This window comes from Schistocerca nitens, chromosome 4, assembly GCF_023898315.1.
Source record: "Schistocerca nitens isolate TAMUIC-IGC-003100 chromosome 4, iqSchNite1.1, whole genome shotgun sequence".
NCBI classification, from domain to species: Eukaryota; Metazoa; Arthropoda; class Insecta; order Orthoptera; family Acrididae; genus Schistocerca; species Schistocerca nitens.
Genome location: NC_064617.1, coordinates 753,603,413 through 753,629,093, shown reverse-complemented (window position 1 = coordinate 753,629,093; position 25,681 = coordinate 753,603,413). Strand labels below are relative to the sequence as shown.

The 25,681-nt window shown below is 41.4% G+C and overlaps 1 protein-coding gene across 1 annotated transcript in view; it reads left to right on the top strand.

Moving 5' to 3' along the window:
- Positions 1-25,681, top strand: part of LOC126253035 (uncharacterized) — a 449,954-nt gene that overhangs the window by 182,540 nt on the left and 241,733 nt on the right. The window contains exon 6 of the mRNA XM_049954103.1: positions 12,577-12,727. Within this exon, the coding sequence (XP_049810060.1) occupies positions 12,577-12,727 (151 nt within the window). The remainder of the gene's footprint in view (positions 1-12,576; positions 12,728-25,681) is intronic.

Genomic DNA, 25,681 nt, shown 5'->3' with positions numbered 1-25,681 from the left:
TTTGTTCATTATATTATTTTCGGGTATTTGAGCGTTGTGAGCATGCTTGAATAGCGTAACATATGCATTATTTTTTGGCAATTTATGAGTTGTTTGCATGTCTGTTGCGTTATTTTGCGAGCAGGAGTGTAGGCTGTGCAATGCATTATTTCGACAATTTAGGAGGTGTTTGCGTCTCTGCACATCAGTGTACTGCATTATTTCACTGATTTACGAGTAGTTTGCAGGTCTGTAGACTATTTACTGCGGCCTCAAGCATGAGGGGGTGAGTGTTTTGAAACAGTGTAGTAAATAATTTACGTGAAATCCGTCCCTAAATAAATTATGTGCATTATTTCGACAGTTTATAATTAGTGGATGCATCTGCTCATCAGTGTACTTAATTATTTCGGTAATTTACGAGTTGTTTGCGTGTCTGTATGCTGTATATTATGACCCCAAGCACATGTCGGTTTGTTTTTTGTATCAGTGTAACAAATATACTATGTCAAATCCGTCCCTAAATAAATTGCTCTAAAATAAATAAAGTAAACTCCTCCCTCTATCCAGCAGCCTGGCACAGGCTGAGTCATTTTCCCAACATTTTCTACCCACATCGCCATATTGGATTACATCACAGAAGGGGCATCAGTGTGCTACTGTGTTAGGTCAGTTGGACTCCAGACTTTGTGGAGGAGACACTGGATAGCACTTATGCCTCAGATTGTTTAAATAAAGACTGCCTGCAAAATAAAGACTTACATCCATACTATCCAGCACAGGCTGAGTCCTTTTCCCACCAATTTTTAGGAAGAGGTGGCGGTCGGATGACAGGGTAGTGGAGGTAGCCCAAGTGACCTTTTTCCCGCCATTTTCTTCGGTTAGTGGAAGTAGCCATGGTGTGTTCAATTGTTCTGCTGGATTTTGAACTTTCTGCCATTTTCTAGGGGAGGGGAGGGGGGAGGACTGAGGGGAGGGTTTAGGTTAGTGGGGGTAGACCAATTGACCTATCTTCCCACCAAAATTTGAACTTCCCACTATGATGTCATTGCAACATTGCCACATCTATCGCCGCCACCTTGGATCTGCCATCGTGAATAAATTTGGCAACAATGGAGAGTGGGGTGACGCTCTCTTTGCTCCACTACGAATACCTGGGTAGAACCATTTATAGCAATATGAGGTGAAACGATCACATAGACTCAGTCGTAGGAAAAGAAGGTGACACACTTCGGTTCATTGGCAGGATACAGTGGCGTCGGTGACATTTGAACAGAGAGAACCAATTACAAAGGACAGTATTTTCTAATAGAATTTATGAAGCTAATTACACATCACACTGTTTACACTCCTTTAATGTTAAACTCTAAATTAATGTACACAAACTATCAAATAGCTTTGAGGCAGAGCTGAAATAGCATGCAGCAAAAAATACAGGCTGATCCATATAAACTTTCAAAAATGTAATGATCACATTGACTTTGTTTTACTTGAATGATAATTCAGTTCTTCTTTCTGTCCTGCTGAATTCTTCGATTATATGCCGATAGAACTCTTTCTCACTTTCAGCTAATTTTAGTTTCACAACTTCTTTTCTGTAGACAGTACTGATAGTTTTGAGGGTGTTTGTAGTACTTGGGAATTCTTGCAGAGGCTATGAATTCTGTGAAGGGTAGGGAAAGAACTTTCAGCACTTGCACTGGTGACAGTTATTTTTAACACAAGGACACATAGCTAATAACGTTCAGTGAAGGCAAAGAAGACAGACCAGTACTTCACTGGTAGGGAAGAAGGTGGTGCAGTTCCAAAGACAGGTATTCCTCTGTCGAATATATCACAGTGAGTTCGCTTTTGAGACGACCAAAATCAAAATATTGGTCATAGCCATCTTTTAACGAGTGAAAAGCATCCTCAGGGAAATTTCTCTATTTTGCTCTGCAGCATACAATAATTGAGGAAACTTGAATTTTTCAAGCCCTTCAAATCTAACCTCCAGCTTCTGATTAATGACGTCGCAAATTTCATAGTATAGACGTCGATAGTAGGTTCTGGGGTCAGATGCTTGATAACAACGTTTTTTCTTGCTCTCTTCGCTACTCGACCGAATTGTATCAAACTCATTCCACTAGCATTCCATTGCAGTTCCAGAGTGTGGGGCACACTTTTGGAAATCTTAATCCTGTTCAGCGCAGCAGTTTCGTCTGTAGAACTAGAGAAAAAGGTTGCAAAATTACTTAGTTGTAAAAAATATTTCGCGATCCTTTAAAGAGGATACGGACTGAGAAAGCACTTGGTTCAACCCATGAACAAGACAGTGTATGGCTCAAATGGTTCAAATGGCTCTGAGCACTATGGGACTCAACTGCTGTGGTTATCAGTTCCCTAGAACTTAGAACTACTTAAACCTAACTAACCCAAGGACATCACACACATCCATGCCCGAGGCAGGATTCCAACCTGCGACCTTAGCAGTCCCACGGTTCCGGACTGCGCGCCTAGAACCGCGAGACCACCGCGGCCGGCGACAGTGTATGAAAATTATATCATGGTATTTGTCTTTTACTCTCTTTGAAGGTCATTCAATTCTCCAGCTAACACAGCGGCACCTTCACAATAGCATTGTACTACTGGTTTTGAACCATATTCATAATTTTCCAATGTACCGCGAACATGATTTTCCATAGCAACTGCGCTACGGTCGACACTTACATCAACGAAACCAAGAAATCTTTCTTGAATTTCACCACTAACAGATATGTATCTCTACGAGTTGAGAGTGCCGCGTTACATCGCTGGTTTGATCCACAATGATTGCAATGAAAGGTGCAATACTTATCTCTTTCGTATTGGGTCTACAACTTTGCTTCCGTCGTTTTTTCTCGAAGTTCGAGGATTTATTGTGAAAAACTTAGAAAAAAATTACGATTCAAGGTATCGGCCAGCGCTGGCCACTGCTTTCTCCAATCTTTCGGGCAGCATACGAATCCCGCGGCGGAAGAACTGGTCCTCTATTGAGGAGATCCATTAATTTGCACTTGATCATATGAGCGAAGTGCTGGTCAGCCAGGCCTTGTACCCTTGATCGAAGAAAGGTGGTGGCAGAGGAAGCCTTGTCTGGAGAATACGGCGGGTGGGGTAGGACGTCCCATTTAAACGTTTCCAAGTACTGCATGTTTTGACTGGTTTTGCGATGCGGTGTCGACTTTTGTGCTCCTTTAGCTTTCAGTGCTCGGCTCAAACGTATCAACTGCTCCCAATAACGATCTCCTGTGATTGTTTCAGCCAGTACAGTAACTTCAAAAACTTTCTCTCTGCGTCTTCGACGCCAAAGTCACCGTTCTTGAAGCGTTGAAACCATTCTCTGCACGTTCTTCCACTAATAGGTGCCTCGCCTTAGGTCTTACGTAACATTGTTTGAGCCCCAGCCACAGATTTTTTCATGTTACTCGTAAATCAGAAAATTAAAACTTCCCGCAAAATAAGAGAATTAGACTCGCAATTGAAATATTCAGTCGAGAATAACTTTATGATACAACTACAAATCGACTAATATTTTGATGAACTTATGTTTACAAATGCCTAAGCTTACTATATGACGTGTACTACTTACCATCTGCAACGCAACTTGCCGCTACTGCCATCTATTGCTTAACAGCGGAAGTGAAGTTGAGGACCTAATAATTTTTTTCAATACAACCGTAGTGGCAAAATCGATTAGGTCATTCTATATGTGACTGTACAGTCGAGAGAACATTTTTGCTATCTCTAGGTGGCAGCCCAACTTTTCATCGTATTTGCTTAGGACCAAAACTAATTCAAAACAGTTTCCAAGACTTGCGAAATGTTCATCTTCTGCATGACCCCGAAATGGAATTTCCTGCTTAGCGAGGAAGACAACAGCATCAATCAAGCTTTGGATTACATGTCTTTTTTGTTTTACAATCTCATATCGTTTAAGGATGTCTAATTTCGGCTGTTGATCCAACTGGAAATCAATTGTTGATGTAACAAAAGCAGTGAAAACAATTTCAACTCTTGTATCACAATCGATGGTGGTGCTTATGTGCGACTTTGTTCGTTCGTGACGATTTGGAGCTTTTAGTTACTCAAGTCATCAAATCTTGACGAAGGCCATACACTGTTTTCATTAGAAAAAAGTATGCTTGGCCAAAAATATAATATCGATGTCTTTTTACATCCAGATAACTATTTGATTGTTGTATTCGGCACTGAAGTATCGAAAAAATCTTTTTGTTGCCATTTTGGTTTTGGCAATGTGGAAGACGGTTTTCTACACCAGTATTTCTTTCTTCTGTTGCAAAAGCAAGGGTACGAAGATTTTCCAGCCGCACTACTCTTCGCTCGAGAGAGCAGCCATTGTCTTTCCTTTTCTCGGTGGCAGTCACTTTCAGATGCTCTAGAAAACTCGTTCCGAAACCCGAATAGAGCCGAGCTCGCCCAAGATGCTGCGAAACAACACAGCAGTACTAATATTACGACAACGAAGATCTCGTGCTGGTCTATCGGACTACAACCGAAATTGATGCGTGTATTATAAAGCGATTTTTGGTAACCTGTTACCGTTGTTTATTTCTATTGTTAAGAAGAGCTTCGAACGCACTACGACCATTGTACCGTTAAAGCACTCGACAGCCTAACAAATAATATCACTTACAAAGCAGTTCTACAAAACAAATTTAAATTTACACTTAAGTAATTAAATGATAATCATATTTCTGAATAAAATTTTAGGGAATGATTCATCCTCATGGTTCCATGGAATTACCTCCACTGTTGGGACAGTAGGAAAATGAAGTTCTTCTAAGAAGCAGATTGCAGATAAAATACACATGCGACCCATACGATAATTGTACTCGTGTGAGTCCCGTACCAACAGGGACACTAGACATGTACAGAGCGGGGAAACACGAACTGTCACATGTTTGACGCCTGAAGACAGCACAAACAATCCCGTGGAAGCCTATTTACATTCGATTCTGGGCGAGGAATCTAAGAATATATTACAGCCCCCCCCCCCCCCCCCCGCCCACACACACACACACACACACACACACACACACACACACGTATAGCTTGCAAAGGGATCGCAAAGACAAGGTTAGACTAATCAGAACACAGAGACGTTTAGAAATAATTTTTCCTGTGTTCCATACTCGAATTGAATCGGGAGAAGCCGTAATAACAGGTACATTGGGAAGTACTCTCTCACATCTACTTCACAGTAGTTTGCGTAGATGTATTGTGTCGGTGCATAAGATCGCAGCGCTTTTCCATGAGAAAATAAATACAACAGATACACATAACACAGACTTTAGTCATCAATGCTCCACTATTTATCACAGTCTGCCAACGCTGGGGTAACTTTTCGATTCCGCGACAGCAGAAATCACGTAGTTTTGAGGCGAAGATCTCACCGAGGCATGTTCGGAGCGCATTTTCATCGGGAAGTTCCTTGAAAATTGTTAGATGGACATCGAAAAAGTTGGTAATCTGAAGGCGCAAAATCAAGTGAATAAGGTGGGCGCGGAATGATTTCCCAACCCAACTCCTGTATACTGGATTTTGTCAGTCTAGCAAACGCGGGGAGGCGATATTGTTGAGTAGCATCACTTCATGCAGTCTCCCTGGTCGTTGTTCTTGAATTGCGTCTGCAAGACGTCTCACTTGCTGACAGAAAATGTCAGCAGTCGTGGTTACACCTTGGGAACTAATTCGTAGTATACCACACCCTCGCGCTTCCACCAGATGCGTAACGCTATCTTCTGTGGATGTGCGCAGGTATTTGTACGGGGAGTTGCTGCTTTATTTGGCTCAATCATTCCTTTCTTTTCATGTTAGCATAAAGACACCATTCCTCGTCACTAGTAACGATACAGGATAGCAGTGGTCGATATCGTTCACGAGCCAGTTGATGATGAGCAATCAATCAGAGATGCATTTGCTGCCTTCCGCTGATTTTTATGAAATTTTGTTTGGAGCAAGCGGTTGCCACACACCCGATTTCTGGACCTTCCCCGGTGCATGGAATTGCCGCACAATAGTGGAACGGCCACCGTTCATCACATTTGCCGTTTCTCGAGTAAACTCACGTGGCTCATTGCGAATTAATGCGTTTAAAGGATCCTCATCAAATCGAGAATGTCTTCCTGAACGTGGAGAGTCACTAATGTCAAAACGATCCTCCGTAAAACAAGTAAGTGGCATTATCCACATACACGGCGCTAATGTTTCTGGCTGCCTCCTATGCTGTCACCCCTCTACTGAATTCAAACAGAAGAAAATGTCAGAAATGTTCCAATTTCTCTACTTGGCACTCCATTTTCTAGCGTCCATAGCTCCATCACTATCTCCAAATGACAAAATGACAATATGTAAACTCAGATAGCAACAGTGAACTACAAATAAAAAATGACAGTCGATAAATAAAACCACAGCAACAGGAATACCAAAATGCTAAACAAAACCGCTACGAACGTATGCATCAACCTAATAGATGCAGACGATGCACTACCTTGACATCATACTCTCTCTGCCGGAAGTTCATGACAAATATTCCTGCAGTTCTGCTAAGAAAAATGTCACAGGCATCTATTCCTTACAGGACCATAAGATCGTAAATTAAAATGCAAGTTTAGTTACGAAAACTAGTAAATTATATTTAGAATCTTCTAAGTAATATGCGAAAAGAAGTCAGTTTTGTTTTAAACACGCTCTATTTCAAAATTAACCAATTGTCTTTCTCCCTGAGTGGAGAATTTAGAATTCCGGTCTCCTAATCCTAATAAAGAGGCATCAATACCGTCCCTATATGAAGTACAGTGCTTCCCGAAGAAACAGGAAGAAAATCTACACAAACAATGTGACTAGCTGTAGGTAGTGCAGTTTCTCAGATATCTTGGCAGAAAAAGGAAATATCTTGATTCATAATCAGCAGCTGTTGAAATGATAATGTGCGCGCGTCAGTATGTGCTCTCAACAACTATTACATTGGGGTAATGGTTAAATGGAAAACGTACCAAGGTTCTAAGTTACTTTTTCACCGAGATAAAGTGATGCAAGCTGTACTGTCTCTGCTGAAAGAATACATTCGAAGGATGAACAAACCGTTAGAGACAGTTGTAAATCGCCCCATCCCGAATCAAACAAAAAAATATTTTCCTTATAGGAAAAGACAATTATTTATGGGTCTCTCCTATATTTCTGTAAACTGAAGGAAATTAACTTCGCTATTCAATACTTGCTTGCTTTTCTGCATGCCACGGGCAACACTTGGTCACTAGTCACCAAGCCCAAACGAACTGTATTCCCGCTGGTATCAGATCAGTCACAAGTAACAGACTTTTCGACGTCCTTAGTCTTCTAAACATCTTAGACACAAATAAAACCGTGAATGCTCCATCAAACATCCAGTCAGATTTATTCAAGATTCAGTGTCATTAATTTGCACGTCTTATTAAAAACACAACTATGTAATATTAGTAACTGCATCCATTCAAATACTTATATACCACTAATTTTGAATTAATGTGCTGACGCCATCATTTCTGGTAGGATTTAGCTGATGTATTATTACTGTTTCGAAGAAAGGAGTGGCTGTGTGAAATAGCCCTATCGATGCAGTCGTGTCGGACCTAAAATTGACAAAGCGGCTTAGAATGGTGTCGTGTACTTAATTTCATGTTTCAAGGATTACTTGCAAGAGTTATTACAATGGAGGGAATCGAGCCAGTTTACAGTTTGGTGATTTGTGGCACAACTTGACTAGAAGAAGGGATCGGTTGGTAGGACATGTTCTGAGACATCGGGGCATCACCAATTTAGTACTGGAGGGCAGCGTGGAGGGTAAAAATCGTAGAGGGAGACCAAGAGACCAGGTGGCAGTTAAGAGACGGGGGGTATGAAAGGGAAGCAGTGATTAGGAAGGGAGTGCGACAGGGTTGTAGCCTATCCCCGATGTTATTCAATCTGTATATTGAGCAAGCAATAAAGGAAACAAAAGAAAAGTTCGGAGTAGGTATTAAAATCCATGGAGAAGAAATAAAATCTTTGAGGTTCGCCGATGACATTGTAATTCTGTCAGAGACAGCAAAGGACTTGGAAGAGCAGTTGAACGGAATCGACAGTGTCTTGAAAGGAGGGTATAAGATAAACATCAACAAAAGCAAAACGAGGATAATGGACTGTAGTCGAATTAAGTCGGGTGATGCTGAGGGAATTAGATTAGGAAATGAGACACTTAAAGTAGTAAAGGAGTTTTGCTATTTGGGGAGCAAACTAACTGATGATGGTCGAAGTAGAGAGGATATAAAATGTAGACTGACAATGGCAAGGAAAGCGTTTCTGAAGAAGATAAATTTGTTAACATCGAGTATAGATTTAAATGTCAGGAAGTTGTTTCTGAAAGTATTTGTATGGAGTGTAGCCATGTATGGAAGTGAAACGCGGACCATAAATAGCTTAGACAAGAAGAGAATAGAAGCTTTCGAAATGTGGTGCTACAGAAGAATACTGAAGATTAGATGGGTAGATCACATAACTAATGAGGAGGTATTGAATAGAATTGGGGAGAAGAGGAGTTTGTGGCACAACTTGACTAGAAGAAGGGATCGGTTGGTAGGACATCTTCTGAGACATCGAGGGATCACCAATTTAGTATTGGAGGGCAGCGTGGTGGGTAAAAATCGTAGAGGGAGACCAAGAGATGAATACACTAAGCAGACTCAGAAGGATGTAGGCTGCAGTAGGTACTGGGAGATGAAGAAGGTTGCACAAGATAGAGTAGCATGGAGAGCTGCATCAAACCAGTCTCAGGACTGAAGAACACAACAACAACAACAACAACTTAATTTTATTGGAATATAGCAGGATGCTGAACGTTTACAAGAGACTTACGGAAAACAGATGTCCGACAACCAAAATATTTGTACAATAATTTTATTACACTATCTGTTTCGGTATCTCACTGGCGCCAGATTCAGTCCCCTATACACGAAACGAGATAAACCATCCCGTCGTTTTTGCTTACTAAAGAAACCACTGTATCAAACTACACTCCTGGAAATGGAAAAAAGAACACATTGACACCGGTGTGTCAGACCCACCATACTTGCTCCGGACACTGCGAGAGGGCTGTACAAGCAATGATCACACGCACGGCACAGCGGACACACCAGGAACCGCGGTGTTGGCCGTCGAATGGCGCTAGCTGCGCAGCATTTGTGCACCGCCGCCGTCAGTGTCAGCCAGTTTGCCGTGGCATACGGAGCTCCATCGCAGTCTTTAACACTGGTAGCATGCCGCGACAGTGTGGACGTGAACCGTATGTGCAGTTGACGGACTTTGAGCGAGGGCGTATAGTGGGCATGCGGGAGGCCGGGTGGACGTACCGCCGAATTGCTCAACACGTGGGGCGTGAGGTCTCCACAGTACATCGATGTTGTCGCCAGTGGTCGGCGGAAGGTGCACGTGCCCGTCGACCTGGGACCGGACCGCAACGACGCACGGATGCACGCCAAGACCGTAGGATCCTACGCAGTGCCGTAGGGGACCGCACCGCCACTCCCAGCAAATTGGGGACACTGTTGCTCCTGGGGTATCGGCGAGGACCATTCGCAACCGTCACCATGAAGCTGGGCTACGGTCCCGCACACCGTTAGGCCGTCTTCCGCTCACGCCCCAACATCGTGCAGCCCGCCTCCAGTGGTGTCGCGACAGGCGTGAATGGAGGGACGAATGGAGACGTGTCGTCTTCAGCGATGAGAGTCGCTTCTGCCTTGGTGCCAATGATGGTCGTATGCGTGTTTGGCGCCGTGCAGGTGAGCGCCACAATCAGGACTGCATACGACCGAGGCACACAGGGCCAACTCCCGGCATCATGGTGTGGGGAGCGATCTCCTACACTGGCCGTACACCACTGGTGATCGTCGAGGGGACACTGAATAGTGCACGGTACATCCAAACCGTCATCGAACCCATCGTTCTACCATTCCTAGACCGGCAAGGGAACTTGCTGTTCCAACAGGACAATGCACGTCCGCATGTATCCCGTGCCACCCAACGTGCTCTAGAAGGTGTAAGTCAACTACCCTGGCCAGCAAGATCTCCGGATCTGTCCCCCATTGAGCATGTTTGGGACTGGATGAAGCGTCGTCTCACGCGGTCTGCACGTCCAGCACGAACGCTGGTCCAACTGAGGCGCCAGGTGGAAATGGCATGGCAAGCCGTTCCACAGGACTACATCCAGCATCTCTACGATCGTCTCCATGGGAGAATAGCAGCCTGCATTGCTGCGAAAGGTGGATATACACTGTACTAGCGCCGACATTGTGCATGCTCTGTTGCCTGTGTCTATGTGCCTGTGGTTCTGTCAGTGTGATCATGTGATGTATCTGACCCCAGGAATGTGTCAATAAAGTTTCCCCTTCCTGGGACAATGAATTCACGGTGTTCTTATTTCAATTTCCAGGAGTGTAGTTTTCGTAGATACCTTCACAATAGACGTGGACACCTCATACCTCTAACAACACTGAATAAGTGATCGAAGATATTGGCAGAAGCATTATTCGCCTCTTTTGGAAATTAGAACACTTTTTGTTTGAGAATAATGAAGATCACTTTCTTTTAGAACTGTAATTATGGACATCATTACTCCAAACGCGCGCTAATTGATTACTGACAATATATGTCATGATTGGAAATACACTCTAAGATGAAAAAAAAGGACGCACCGTGAAGGAATTACCCGAATGGAACGAAATTGCTAGATGTGATGTACATATACAGGCAAACAAATGATTACAATATCAGAAAAATTGGATTTATTCAAGAGAAAGAGCTTCACAAATTGTACAAGTCAATAACGCATCGGTCCACCGCCGGCCATCACGCAAGCAGTTATTTGACTTGGCATTGATTGACAGAGTTGTTGGACGCCATCCTAACGGATATTGTTCCAAATTCTATCCAACTGTCGCGTTAGATCGTCAAAATCCCGAGGGCCCTGCCCATAATGTTCCAAACGTTCTCAACTGGGGAGAGGTATGGCGATGTTGTTGGCCAAGGTAGGATTTGGCAGGCACCAATACAAGCAGTAGAAACTCTTGCAGTGTGCGGGCGGGCGTTATCTTGCTTGAATGTACGCCCATGAGAGCTTGCCGTAAAGGGCAACAAAATGGGGCGTAGAATATCGTCGAAGTACCGCTGCGTAAATGTGCCGCGGATGGCAACCAAAGGGGTCCTACTATTAAATGAAACGGCAGTTCGATCGATGTGATCCCACAGATTCTCGATTTGGTTTAAATCTGGGGAGTTTGGTTGGCAGGGTAATAAGATAGACTCATCCGGCTGCTCTTCGAACCACGCACGTACACTGTGAGCTATGCGACACGTTCCATTGTCCTGTTGATACCATCGCGCCCAGAAGAAACAAACTGAACGCAGGGGTGCATGGTACCCAAGAATAGATGCATACTTGTGTTGATCCAGTGTCCCCTCCAGAGTGACGAGATGACCCACTGAATGACACGAAAATATTCCCCAGACTATAACGCTCCCTCCTCTGGCTTGGACCCTCCTGACGATTGTTCCAAGAACGTACATGCCAATGGCTGTCTATCCGATGGATCATAAAACGTGATACATCTGAAAAGGTCGCCTGTCGCTACTTAAGGACATCCAGTTGCGGTACTGGCGTGGAAACTCCAGCCTTCGTTTCCGATGAGCAGCAGTCAACATGGGCACATGAACCGGGCAACTGCTGTTGAGGCCCATACGCAGCAGCGCTCGCTGAACAATTGTTGTGGAGAAACTGTTGGTAGCCACTTGGTAGTTGGGCAGTCAGCTGTTCACAGTTACACGTCTGTTTGCCTGTACACATCTCATATCACCTGTGGACCTTGGAACACCACAGTTGCCTCGGCGCTGGTTTTGGATAGCGCCAAGCACGGTATACTTTAACCATGGCGGAACATGAACAGCTCACAAACCTAGTCATTTTGGAAATGCTTCCACTCTCGGCCCCTAGCCAATGATCATATCCTTTTGGATGTCGGATGAATCGCTCCATTTCTGCCTTACGACAACGATTGGACTGTTTTCCGCGTCCCCCCCCCCTCCCCTAACACCATTTATATACCCTCCACTGCTAATATTGCCATCTGCCGTCCATGTATAGCTTGCACTATGAGCCTTCCCATCTCCATCACGTTCGCCAGATCTCTCGCCAACCAAAAACTATTTATTTTTAATGCGTAAACAATTTATTGTCAAGACAAGGCTACATAATAGAAGCAGGAATTAGATACATCATTACAAGTGTCTCGAGTGTACACTACTGTTCTCATAATTTGCTGGTGCTTAATGAGAGGACAAATATTACAATAAAAATATTTGTTATGTTAGTAAATGTTCCTTCCCACCACGTATTGAACCTTCACCATTAGATACACATTTATGTGAGATACGGTGTAAACTTATTTCATTTAAATCGCAGAAACTTGTCTGTTGATTACAGCTTAGGTTTCTTGTTGAGACACCATACGTAAAACTGATAACGACATCATATTTACTTGTTCATAGGTACTTGAACTGATGAAAGAGGTGGCGGAAGATGACGACGACTCGAGTGATATTTCTGGGTATCATTCAGACTCCGATTCAGCCATCATGATGTCTGGGAATTCGCCATACGTCAGCAAGCGTGCTCGCTACAATTTCCTTACACGCTCAGGTGAGTAATTTTATTTTTTCCGGTAACGACGGAAAGCCTCTCACCGCTGCTTTCAGTGACTTGAAAAGACTATCATCTCATCTCTCTGTTTTCCTTTTTCATCTTTATGCTTCCGTGGGAATTCGTTCGTTCGACCATTTGTTCGCCTATCAACTGGATAGTCTTCCAGCACACCACAATTGCCCCCTACCCTCCTTTTCCTTTCCTTTCCCGTCTCCCCTTCCATCTGTGCGACTATAAATGGGTTTTGGGTCATTTTGCTTCCATTTGATTTTGCCTGTCTCTTTAGAGTACACACGTCATGTTTCCTTCCATCACGGTCTTAAAACATTCAGCCTATCTTCCAGTTTCTTTGTAAGAGTCCAAGTGTGCCTGTGAATCGTATGAGACAGTGAAGAAACAATCACCTAAAAAGTTCTCTCCTATTAAAACAGCAAACTTGTTTCCTTCGATACAGTTAATTATTATTTCGTGCTTTTTAAGCTCATAATTCGTTGTTCTATTTGCACTGTGTAACGACTGGTAAAAGTAAAATGTACTATTTACAGATACACTTACGTATGTATGCCATTGCTTCCTCTATACGAGGTGCGTGGTCTAAGGGGCCTTGCCACAGTTCACGTCCTCCTTGGAGCATGGGTGTGTGTGTGTGTGTGTGTGTGTGGTGTGTGTGTTGTCCTTAGCATAAGTTAAAGTTAGATTAAATAGTGTGTAAGCCTAGGGACCAATGACTTCAGCAGTTTGGTCCCATAGGAACTTACCACCACTACCTCTATACGATGCTTTGCTTGAGGCCTTATTCCTGCAGCAATGTGGGGTCGGCCTTGGTGCTATTGATTGGGCAGTATTAGTTTCAGATGGTGGCCGGATGCCCTTCCTGCCGCCATCCCGAACACCCTCTCCCCCCCCCCCCCCCCCCCCCAGGACAGAATTAGTGTACCCCAGCTGTCTGTATCTCGTGTAAGCCATGGAATAGTGCGAACATGTTGCAAATATGTATGAGTCGTGTATCTGAGGCGGAAAGTGGGGAGCAGCCCAGTATTCACCTAGGGGATGTGGAATACCGCCTAAAAACCACATCCAGGCTGGCCGGCATACCGGCTCTCGTCATTAATCCGCCGGGCGGATTCGATGTGGGGCCGGCTCGCCTAACCGATTCCAGGAAGCAGCGCGTTAGCATTCTCGGCTACCCAGGCGGGTATACGATAGCGTGTTGAAAAGTAATGCCTCTCAATTTTTAATGTGAAAACTCTAAATGATTTTAAAATAAAACAAACACTATTAACATTCTATATCTTTATTCTTCATGTCTACATATTTACTTCTTAACATATCACCCTGACGGCGAACGCATTTCTCCTAGTGAAACATTAGGTTGTTAATACTATCATTGAAGAATGTTTGATTTCGTAGAGGGAGCCACAACTTCACTCTTGCTTGCACCGCTTCATCAATATGAAAGTGAAGTCCTTGAAATTGTTCTTAAAGTTTTGGAAACAGATGAAAATCGGATGGAGCCAATTCGTGACTGTACTAAGCGTGAACGACAACCGTAAACCCAGACCCAAATCAGAAAGCAGGGTCGTTGATAAAATACAACAATCAACATTGAAAGCAGGCTTATTTTGAACACCAGTATAGAACTGACCTTGTAGGCGCGTAGTGCTGCTGCTTATACAGTCATGGAATATTCCATAATACACAAACATTACAAACATAAGATATTTCCTGAATCTTCCAGAAATTGTAAAAACTGAATAGCAAATAATTGGTAGTTGTCAGAGTTGAACTGGCGAACGGTAGCACACTAACCACTAACAATTCAATGCAAGCACCACACCTCCCGGCACCATTAGGCAAAAACATGGCTATGCCTAGAATGGCATTCTTCCTATTAGGAACAGGGCAACTTCTTGTAGCTGATCGCTTCAGGCAGGGTTCATACACTCCCGGTCAAAAGTTTTCGGTCATCCGTCATGAAAACTATACAATTTATTTCAATGTACAAGCACATCGTACAAACGAAATAGACCCACAAAATAAATATTTCCCCTCTCATCATTAAGTACAATTCAAAATGTTTAGATTTTAGCTTCTTCAAAGCATCCACCCAATGCCCTCTGAACAGCTGCACAAACTCTTGGCTTTCTGGAGATAAGATTTTGCAGTGTTTTTGCAAATACTGCAGTCCAATACGTCTGTAAATATCACCGTAAATCTTCAACGTTAGGTGACCTCACATTTCTAAAATCTTCCTGTCAACTTCATTCCATAAGAGTTTAACAGGATTTAAATCAGGTGACTGACTGGGTCAGATCGTATTCTTCAGTTCTCCACATTAATCTTTTCTACTGACATACCCTCTGCACAATTTAGAAGCATGTTTGGAATCATTGTTCTTGTGCAAAACAAACCCGCGACCAGTAAGTTTTTTGCCAGATGGAACTGCGTTGTCGATCATTATACTGTGATATCCTTCCTTTTTTTAATTTTCCATTAATTCTCACTAGGTTACCGGCTTCTATCACCCGCAAAATATCCCCACACCATGACCGACCCTCCACCATGCTTCGCCATTGGCGTCATACACTGACTTTTCAAACGTTCTCCACGAAGTCGACGAACAAACGTTCGGCGATGGTTTCCAAATATTTCAGCCTTAGATTTTTCGGTGAATAATATACTGGACCATTGTTGCACGTTGCAGTTTTTATGTTGTGGTGCCCACTGCTATCTATTCAACATCTTTTGTTTTTGTTGTAAATGTTTCTTTGGCTGCTGTGCACTCTTATAAACCTTATTCGCGAAGACGACGTTGAATTGGTGGGACAAAGATTGAAACTGCTCACATTCTATGTACTTCCTCGCGAATTTGAGGGACAGTACGAGTCCTCTGACATATACTCAGTACACACACTCATATGACCTGATCTTCTCTGTATTACGTTACTTTGGGTACGAAACACTTGCTTATCACCAGTTCGCTAGAACCACTACAAGGTATACACCATTGTAAATTGGTCTATGCCAACTTTCGTTGCTGCTGTCCTACAAGAACATCCTTTCTGCAGCAGAGCTGCAACTACGGTATGTTTTTCCGTCTCCTGCTTCCATCCCATTAGGAGGTGATATGATACGTACCTGATCAGGTATACAAACACACTACTAGATGCACATGATGTACTGTGAAATAATGCGAACTAATTGCTACACAGATAGTTGAAGGAATGAGGCTTATTTGAATAGAATCGTCTTAGGTAAAAGCACATCAATGTTGTTGTGACCCGTCGGCGACCCTCTGAGAACAACCAATCAAATACACAACACAGGCGATTATTTTTTACATGTTTATACTTGTTTTATTATTAGAGCCGGCAATATGACAGAATATTCAAAACAGAATGTCTGTTTTAACCATAAATCCCTAGTTGTGACAGGTGATTGAAAACTTTTGACCAGTAGTGTATACGAGGTTCGGTGAGACCTGTGGAACGTGGTACCGGTGTTGATGATAAGGTGTGTCCTGAGAGTTCAGCTAGCAGTCGTGAAGTGCTTCATCAACAGATTCACTTGCATGGACGACAGATACCTAAGGTCTATCTCCTCCAAAGCTGCAGGGTTCAGCTAGAAGGTCCCTCTGTACTGGCGGTCGGGATGAAGCGATGCAAGCGCATGTGGTGACAGAAAATGCTCCATCAGTGGTGCTTGGTACTGATGGAGGCGGACACAGGAGGTGTAACAATATCCATCGTAGGAGATAGTGCTATAGGGATTGGTGTCGTAGTGAGTTGTACCTGCCAAGGTATGTAACCAATAAGACTTTTTGTATGTGCCTTGGAGCTTATTATTGGTACTGTTATCCCAGCCAGATTCGGGGCCACAGATGTCTGGTTATGCGCTAAGAAGATGTGCTTAGTTGGTAAAAATCACTGCAGGCCACTTAGTAGGAGTAGGCAGACTATCACTGTGTCCTTGGAACAATTTCGTTGGGCTCTTTCCAGTGATAGGACTGGTGCAGAAGGTGATTACATTTGTGCCACATTGCATCTGAGTGTTTGTACAAATCGTTGGAGGACGCGCAGAGAGACTCCAGCAAGAGAGAGTTATAGCCATTAATGACATACAGTAGAAGCAAGTGAAGAAGTTACAGCATATTGTTGGAACAATGACTCTGGGTAGTTCTTTAACGGTGAAAACGCTTGTGAAAGGACAAGTGTCGCTTCCGCTTGGACTGAAGACATAGTAAAATTGCGACATCACATTAAAATGGACCAGCAACATCCATGTGAACGCAATTTCGGTGACTCCTGGTGCAGTGCCCACGACTTACAGTCTATCGGACGTCGGCTGAAAGGAGGCCCAGATCAGCAAACACTCGACTAAAACTTCAGTGTCATGGTTTATTTCATGAAAACAAACGTCATCACGCTAGTTTGTTACCACGGAGATGCTAAATTTACCCGGCTATTTATTTTAAGGAGTTACATGTTGGCTTTTCATATTATGTTACTTTCCACGTTTATAAATCTCAGAACTGTTCTCCTTCAATGTTTATTCAAGAAGGAAAAGTCTAAGGGATACTTCCCTACTTTCGTTTCATTTAGTTTCCTAGTTTTGTATTTTTTATAATCACTCCAATTTCATCATCTAAGTCTCTGGACAAATACATTGAACATGCTGTATTGTCTTCGCAAGGTAAGTGCTCTTTCATTTTCCTTAAAAAAAAAAAAAAAGAAAAGAAAGAAAGGTTCAGATCCTTTCCTCCTTCGATCACTTGACTCTAGGTGTAGGTTCTCTCTTCCGTAGGTAAAACTGCACTCTCACTCCTACCAAATTGTTTCATGTCCTCTCTTCTTTGGATTCACCTGACCTCAGGTATACATTCACTTTTTCATAGGTAAACCTACCCTCTCATCCTCCTACCTTTCTACAAATCTGGATACACTTCACCTTCGTGCTTACAATCAAATGACTAGTCTCTGACCAAACGGCTTTTACCATTTCTAATATTGAAGATTTCTCCTCAGCATAGTTATCTTACCCAATATCTATATAAAATATTAGTTTCTTACTTACTTCTTTTCTCTTATTACTCCTATTTCTCAACCTGTTATTATTGATGTGTTATATAATTGCCTCTGAATAACTTAGCTTTTCTGGGTACATCTTTCTTACCTTTTACCTGCTTCTGTCCTATCTCTCCACCTTCAGATTAAGTCGCTAACATAAGCTACAACCATCAAACTTACTGAAGAAAACTGCATATCTTAATGAGGAAAAAAACATTAGTCCGTGTCGCTATGTCATTTTTGTCATGATCTCTCGGCTTTATCTATGAAAACAGGGTGTCATTACCACTATGTGGTCTGGATAAGAAAAGGATTATAGCGATAGTAACATATGCTTATGGAAAGAGGGAGGACAGATTTTGTACTCCTAATGGAGAAGAAAGAAAAAAAAAGTATTAGAATAAGCACGTTAGGATCAAGAAGAAAAAGACGATAGACCCCAATGACAGATTCCCTTCCCACCCTCCACCCAAGGTTCCCTTCTGCTAAGGTTCTTGACTGTGACACCGGAGGGAGAACGGTCGGCAAGCCCTACAGAACGGACTGTCACAGCTTCACCATCGCAGACCCCGGAAATTTATCCTAATTCACCCCTGTGGATAGCCAGTAGAGATCTGGTAGTCATGCGTTATTCATCATTTAGTTGCTGTCATTTGTCCTAATGCCTTTGTCAATCACCTTTGTGGATCTTAACAACGGTGTGGGTACTGGGTCATTCTATACTTACCTAACATGTGACGGTTATTACTTTACTTAGAAAAATATATTATTCATTCCATTAGTTATCCTCTCCTATAAAACATACATAGAACCCAACCTAAACACAAAATTTCACATAGAAAATATATAAAACTATTTCTATCGTTTTTATAAAGACTGCACAAATAAATACATAATTTTATTGTACCCTAGTATTTTCTTCAATTATTACAGTAAATCTGTACCTTGCTGCAACGACTTATGAAGATATGCTATACTTATGTAATAGAATGTACGTATATCTGTACATTTTTTACAGCTACACATCACGTTGGCAAAATCTCTCTAAGATAGTCGGAGAAAGCTGAAAGACAACAGAATAGTTAAAGAGGAAGAAATTGCCTCACAGAAAACTGAAATGGAAAAAAAATGAAGCAATTAACTCGGAACCTGGCGAACGTCACGCCGCCTAATCTGAATAGATTATACTGAGGACTTAAAAAATTTTATTGCGACAGTGTTATAAAGTCATTTTTCGTGTCCCGTTTCGGGATCGATCAGAAATACTGCTTTTGGATGTGGTATCCCTATTATCTTGAAAGGTCCAGCATATTTTGCGAAAAACTTTCTGGCCTGTTTCTTTATATTTCCACTCTGACGATACTCTTCTATTAGTACTAAATAATTTATAGTAAATGATGGTATTTGTGCTCTTTCATTGTATTTGTGTACTCTTAATTCTTCTTGCCTGTTGAAATTGTCATTTACTATCTCAGTAACTTCCTGAAAATGTATATTTCTTAATTCCGGCCATTTAAATAGCTTTAGCAGAGGTTCTCCGATAAAATTCTTATTTAACACTACGACAGGGGACAGTCCTGTTAACATACGAGGTAGTTCGTCCAATATTACTTGGAACTCCGGAATCATCCGAACCCAAGCTGTATGTTTTTCAGAGCAATATGTTCTACGTAATGGCCAATTCCCCTCATAATTCCCTCGCATCGATTCTATTGTGGCTCGTATTTCGATGCAGATACATGTTTAACTTCTTCCCAAGCTAAAAATTCTGTAAAAATATTACTCAGCACTGTGATCCATCGTTAGTCAATTGTCTTTTCGGTTTTCCTGTACCAATAAAATATTATTTCGAGCAGTTTATTACACTGACCATAGTTGCCTCTTTATAAGATATAATTTTACATATCTTGAACAACATTGCACTAAGACAAAAGTATGTTACTCCTCCTATTCCTAATGGTAGTTGTCCAAAAAAATCTGCAGCCGTAAGAGCATATAGAGCCTTCGGAATTATAGGGCGTATCTTATATGATACATGGTTGCTATCGTTTTTAACTTTGTGCCATATCTCGCATGTTCTGCTTATTTTTATTATTTTTCGGGTTAAGTTCTTAAAACAATAAAACTTACTTACATGTTTCATACATATGCACATATCCTTTATTGCATTAATTCATTATCTAGGTTTTGTGGAATACATAGCTTCCACTACGCATTCTTATTATGTAACTTACAAAATAATACTTCTTCCCTTATCGTCCAAATATGTTATCTTCTACCAACACCGGTGTTCCTTCATATTTTTGTATCTTTTCCTTAAAATAATATCTGTTCTTATATTTTGTTTCATTCTTAACAGTCTTCCTACCTCATCATATATTGTCAAGAAGTTAATACTGAATATTATTCGTGGCCCTCTAGTTCTCGTTATGTCACTCATATCTAAAGGTAGTCATGATAATCCATGTGGTACCATATTTTCTGAACTCTTAATGTATTTAATTTTTATTTGGTAGCCCTGTAAGAATAATCCCCATCTCATTACTCTGTTGTGCAATAACCGACTATCCATAAGGAGAGATAACGCATGATGATCCGAATATATTACCATCTTGGACCCTCAAATGAGCATATCAAACGTTTTTTACTCCATACAATAGCTAATAATTCCTTTTCTGTAGCTGTATAATTTGGTTCATGTTTATCAAGGTTTCTACTAGCGAATCCTTCTGTTCTCTGATCTCTCAACTCGGGATTCCAGTCACCCTGGAACAGTTCACACATGATACCATATTCAGATGCATCGGTTGCTAATTTGAAGGCTTCATGCATTACTGGATGTCGCAAAACTGCTGCCTTCATCAAGGCCTGCTTAATATTACAGAATGCTTTGGATAATCCTTCATCCCATAGCCATTTTGTTCTTTGTTTCGGCAATAACAATAATCTTGGACCGTTCATGGGTTGGTCTTGTTTGTGGCGACGATAGAATCTAGCTAATCCCACAAACAAGAGTCATTGTTTTTATTTCGTTAACTGCGACACCCTTTTGCTGAAACTTTTATAGTATTTTAGTTAGTAAGACACAGTGTCCTTCACACGTCCTGGATACTGTTAATATATCGTCTACGTAAATAATTAATTCTTGTAGCAATCCGTTACTAGTGCCTCATCTAGTGTTCGCATGAACACTGATACTGAAATATTTAACCCAAAGTGTGACATTTGAAATTGATAAGAATTTGCATTGAAATGGTACATAGTATATTTTCGTGAATTTTTGTGTAATTTAAGCTGTCAGTACCCAGCAATCACATCAAAAATACCTTCCTTGTACTAATTCCGCTAACCAATCCTCGATAGATACAGGCCTGTCTCTTTGTGTCTCTGTATGTTTGTTTAGTCTGTGAATCCAACACTAATCACACTCCTGCCACAGGTTCCTTTATTACAAGTAAGGAGTTGTTTTATACGCTTACACGTCTTTCTGTCACCTTATTTTCTACCATTTTCTGTATTTCCTCGTATACTGGGTCTTAAACTTATGGGAACGGGATAAGGTTTTAAAAAAATGGTTCCTTATATTTGATCTTAAATTGACAAACATAATCGCCAATCACTCCAGATTTCTCAGAAAGTACACTCTCGTATTTCGTTTGGGCCATATACAAATTGTGTTGCTGTACTTCAGTTAGTATGTTAGTTACCTGAGATTTAATCTTTATTGTTCCTGATACCCTTCGAGATTTTCTGTTTCTTCTTCATCATACGTTAACGGAGCAGTGACAAGTAGTAATAAATCCCTTTTAGTTAATTACGTATTTATTTTAAATGGTGTAATGTGATTGGAGCCGTCCTTGGTCCAGTATAACACATCATCAAAGTCAAGTTTTACTTTATATTTTAATAACCAATCTAGGCCTAACAATATCTGTAGATTCACATTGGTTACTATTAATAGCTTTAATAGCATAAATTCAACATCACTTATCTATAATGGCAGCCGAGTTTCCTCTTTAATTTGTTTTCCTTTACTACTCGCTATTCCTACGGTATATACTCCTGTCACCGGTAACATGGGACATTTATTCTTATGTCTAAGTGTGTGCAGGTATTCTTGTGAAATTAATTAAATTTCATTCGTGAGTCTATATAAATATCTACATTCATATGTAACTCCTGTCAACTGATTACTGGCTTTAATTACTATTTCTCTTCTATATTATTTCCTTGTAATAACCATGCTATTGTAGGAATCGTATGAGTGAATGCAATTAACTTTCAGTGTCTAGGCCCACATCCCAGGATGTGGCTATTTTCCGACACTATTATTGGATAATTATTTGTATCTGTACTTCTCCTGACACAGATGCACTCTCTTTTACCTTAGTGTCAGTGGTGCTTGGATCACTGGTTACAAAAACCTGTCAATTATTCTTTTCGCTATTATTTCTCTTTCTATTGCGATCATTATTTGGTCTCCTGTCTAGACAACAAAAATTACTTTTCCTGGATTATTTAGATGTGTAGTGTTCTCCCTCGTTTCCTATATTTCCATTTCCTGTATTCCGAATTTCTGCATGATTAAAATCACCTCTTTCTTTATTCAGGATATCAAAACTTTATACAAACGTCAATAATTGTTCTAATCATCAAAGGCTGCTGCTCAGTTAACTGACTGTGTGCGGGGTGCACACAACAGTTTTTTAGCTTACATGACTCTCCATCCAATCCAGATAACGATAGCTGTAGGAAACCCAGAAGTATAAGTGTAAGATCGAAAGAAATGCCTCCCACATATGAAAGTATTAAAATCCTAAAGGTAAATTGCCGAAACGTTAGTAACAAAATGCCACAGTGTGAAATGCTCATTAAAAGCAGTGAAGCTCACATAATACTAGGTACAGCTTTCAGCTGGTTGAAACCTGAAATTGATAGTAGTGAGATTTTGGGGGAAATTTTAAGTGTGTATCGAAAGGATAGGCAAATGGGAAATGGAGGCAGTGTATTTTTCTCGGTGCACAAGAAACTCAAACCCAAAGAGGTAGAAATTGAAGCTGCAAGTGAGATTGTTTGGGCAAGATTCAGTATCAGGGGTGGGCGTAAAATGATACCTATATCCTTCTATCGCCCAACACACTCGTCTCCTGATGTTACCGAAAACCTTAGAGAAAATCACGGTCGAAAATTACAGTTTTGTTAGTGGTGAGCGTGATAAGACATCTTGTGAAAGTTTACTAAATGCCTTCTCTGAAAACTGTCTAGAACAGGTAGTTAGAAATCCCAATCATGATGGAAATATATCGGATTTAATGGCAACAAATAGACCTAACCTCTTTGAGGACTGGTAACAGTGACTATGACGCGGTTGTGGCAAAATGATTACCAAAGTACAAAGGACTAAAATAAGCAGAAAGATACATATGTTCAGTTGTTGTTGTTGTTGTCTTCAGTTCTGAGACTGGTTTGATGCAGCTCTCCATGCTACTCTATCCTGTGCAAGCTTCTTCATCTCCCAGTACCTACTGCAACCTACATCCTTCTGAATCTGCTTAGTGTATGCATCTCTTGGTCTCCCCCTACGATTTTTACCCTCCACGCTGCCCTCCAATACTAAATTGGTGATCCCTTGATGCCTCAGAACATGTCCTACCAACCGATCCCTTCTTCTGGTCAAGTTGTGCCACAAACTCCTCTTCTCCCCAATCCTGTTCAGTACCTCCTCATTAGTTATGTGATCTACCCATCTAATCTTCAGCATTCTTCTGTAGCACCACATTTCGAAAGCTTCTATTCTCTTCTTGTCCAAACTATTTATCGTCCATGTTTCACTTCCATACATGGCTACACTCCATACAAATACTTTCAGAAAAGACTTCCTGACACTTAAATCTATACTCGATGTTAACAAATTTCTCTTCTTCAGAAACGCTTTCCTTGCCATTGCCAGTCTACATTTTATATCCTCTCTACTTCGACCATCATCAGTTATTTTGCTCCCCAAATAGCAAAACTCCTTTACTACTTTAAGTGTCTCATTTCCTAGTCTAATACCCTCAACATCACCCGACTTAATTCGACTACATTCCATTATCCTCGTTTTGCTTTTGTTGATGTTCATCTTATATCCTCCCTTCAAGACACCATCCATTCCATTCAACTGCTCTTCCAAGTCCTTTGCTGTGTCTGACAGAATTACAATGTCATCGGCGAACCTCAAAGTTTTTATTTCTTCTCCATGGATTTTAATACCTACTCCGAATTTTTCTTTTGTTTCCTTTACAGCTTGCTCAATATACAGATTGAATAACATCGGGGAGAGGCTACAACCCTGTCTTACTCCCTTCCCAACCACTGCTTCCCTTTCATGTCCCTCGACTCTTATAACTGCCATCTGGTTTCTGTACAAATTGTAAATAGCCTTTCGCTCCCTGTATTTTACCCCTGCCACCTTCAGAATTTGAAAGAGAGTATTCCAGTCAACATTGTCAAAAGCTTTCTCTAAGTCTACAAATGCTAGAAACGTAGGTTTGCCTTTCCTTAATCTTTCTTCTAAGATAAGTCGTAAGGTAAGTATTGCCTCACGTGTCCCCGTATTTCTACGGAATCCAAACTGATCTTCCCCGAGGTCGGCTTCTACTAGTTTTTCCATTCGTCTGTAAAGAATTCGTGTTAGTATTTTGCAGCTGTGGCTTATTAAACTGATTGTTCGGTAATTCTCACATCTGTCAACACCTGCTTTCTTTGGGATTGGAATTATTATATTCTTCTTGAAGTCTGAGGGTATTTCGCCTGTTTCATACATCTTGCTCACCAGATGGTAGAGTTTTGTCAGGACTGGCTCTCCCAAGGCCGTCAGTAGTTCCAATGGAATGTTGTCTACTCCGGGGGCCTTGTTTCGACTCAGGTCTTTCAGTGCTCTGTCAAACTCTTCACGCAGTATCTTATCTCCCATTTCATCTTCATCTACATCCTCTTCCATTTCCATAATATTGTCCTCAAGTACATCGCCCTTGTATAGACCCTCTATATACTCCTTCCACCTTTCTGCTTTCCCTTCTTTGCTTAGAACTGGGTTTCCATCTGAGCTCTTGATGTTCATACAAGTGGTTCTCTTATCTCCAAAGGTCTCTTTAATTTTCCTGTAGGCAGTATCTATCTTACCCCTAGTAAGATAAGCCTCTACATCCTTACATTTGTCCTCTAGCCATCCCTGCTTAGCCATTTTGCACTTCCTGTCGATCTCATTTTTGAGACGTTTGTATTCCTTTTTGCCTGCTTCATTTACTGCATTTTTATATTTTCTCCTTTCATCAATTAAATTCAATATTTCTTCTGTTACCCAAGGATTTCTACTAGCCCTCGTCTTTTTACCTACTTGATCCTCTGCTGCCTTCACTACTTCATCCCTCAAAGCTACCCATTCTTCTTCTACTGTATTTCTTTCCCCCATTCCTGTCAATTGTTCCCTTATGCTCTCCCTGAAACTCTGTACAACCTCTGGTTCTTTCAGTTTATCCAGGTCCCATCTCCTTAAATTCCCACCTTTTTGCAGTTTCTTCAGTTTTAATCTACAGGTCATAACCAATAGATTGTGGTCAGAGTCCACATCTGCCCCTGGAAATGTCTTACAATTTAAAACCTGGTTCCTAAATCTCTGTCTTACCATTATATAATCAATCTGATACCTTTTAGTATCTCCAGGGTTCTTCCATGTATACAACCTTCTATCATGATTCTTAAACCAAGTGTTAGTTATGATTAAATTGTGCTCTGTGCAAAATTCTACCAGGCGGCTTCCTCTTTCATTTCTTAGCCCCAATCCATATTCACCTACTATGTTTCCTTCTCTCCCTTTTCCTACACTGGAATTCCAGTCACCCAT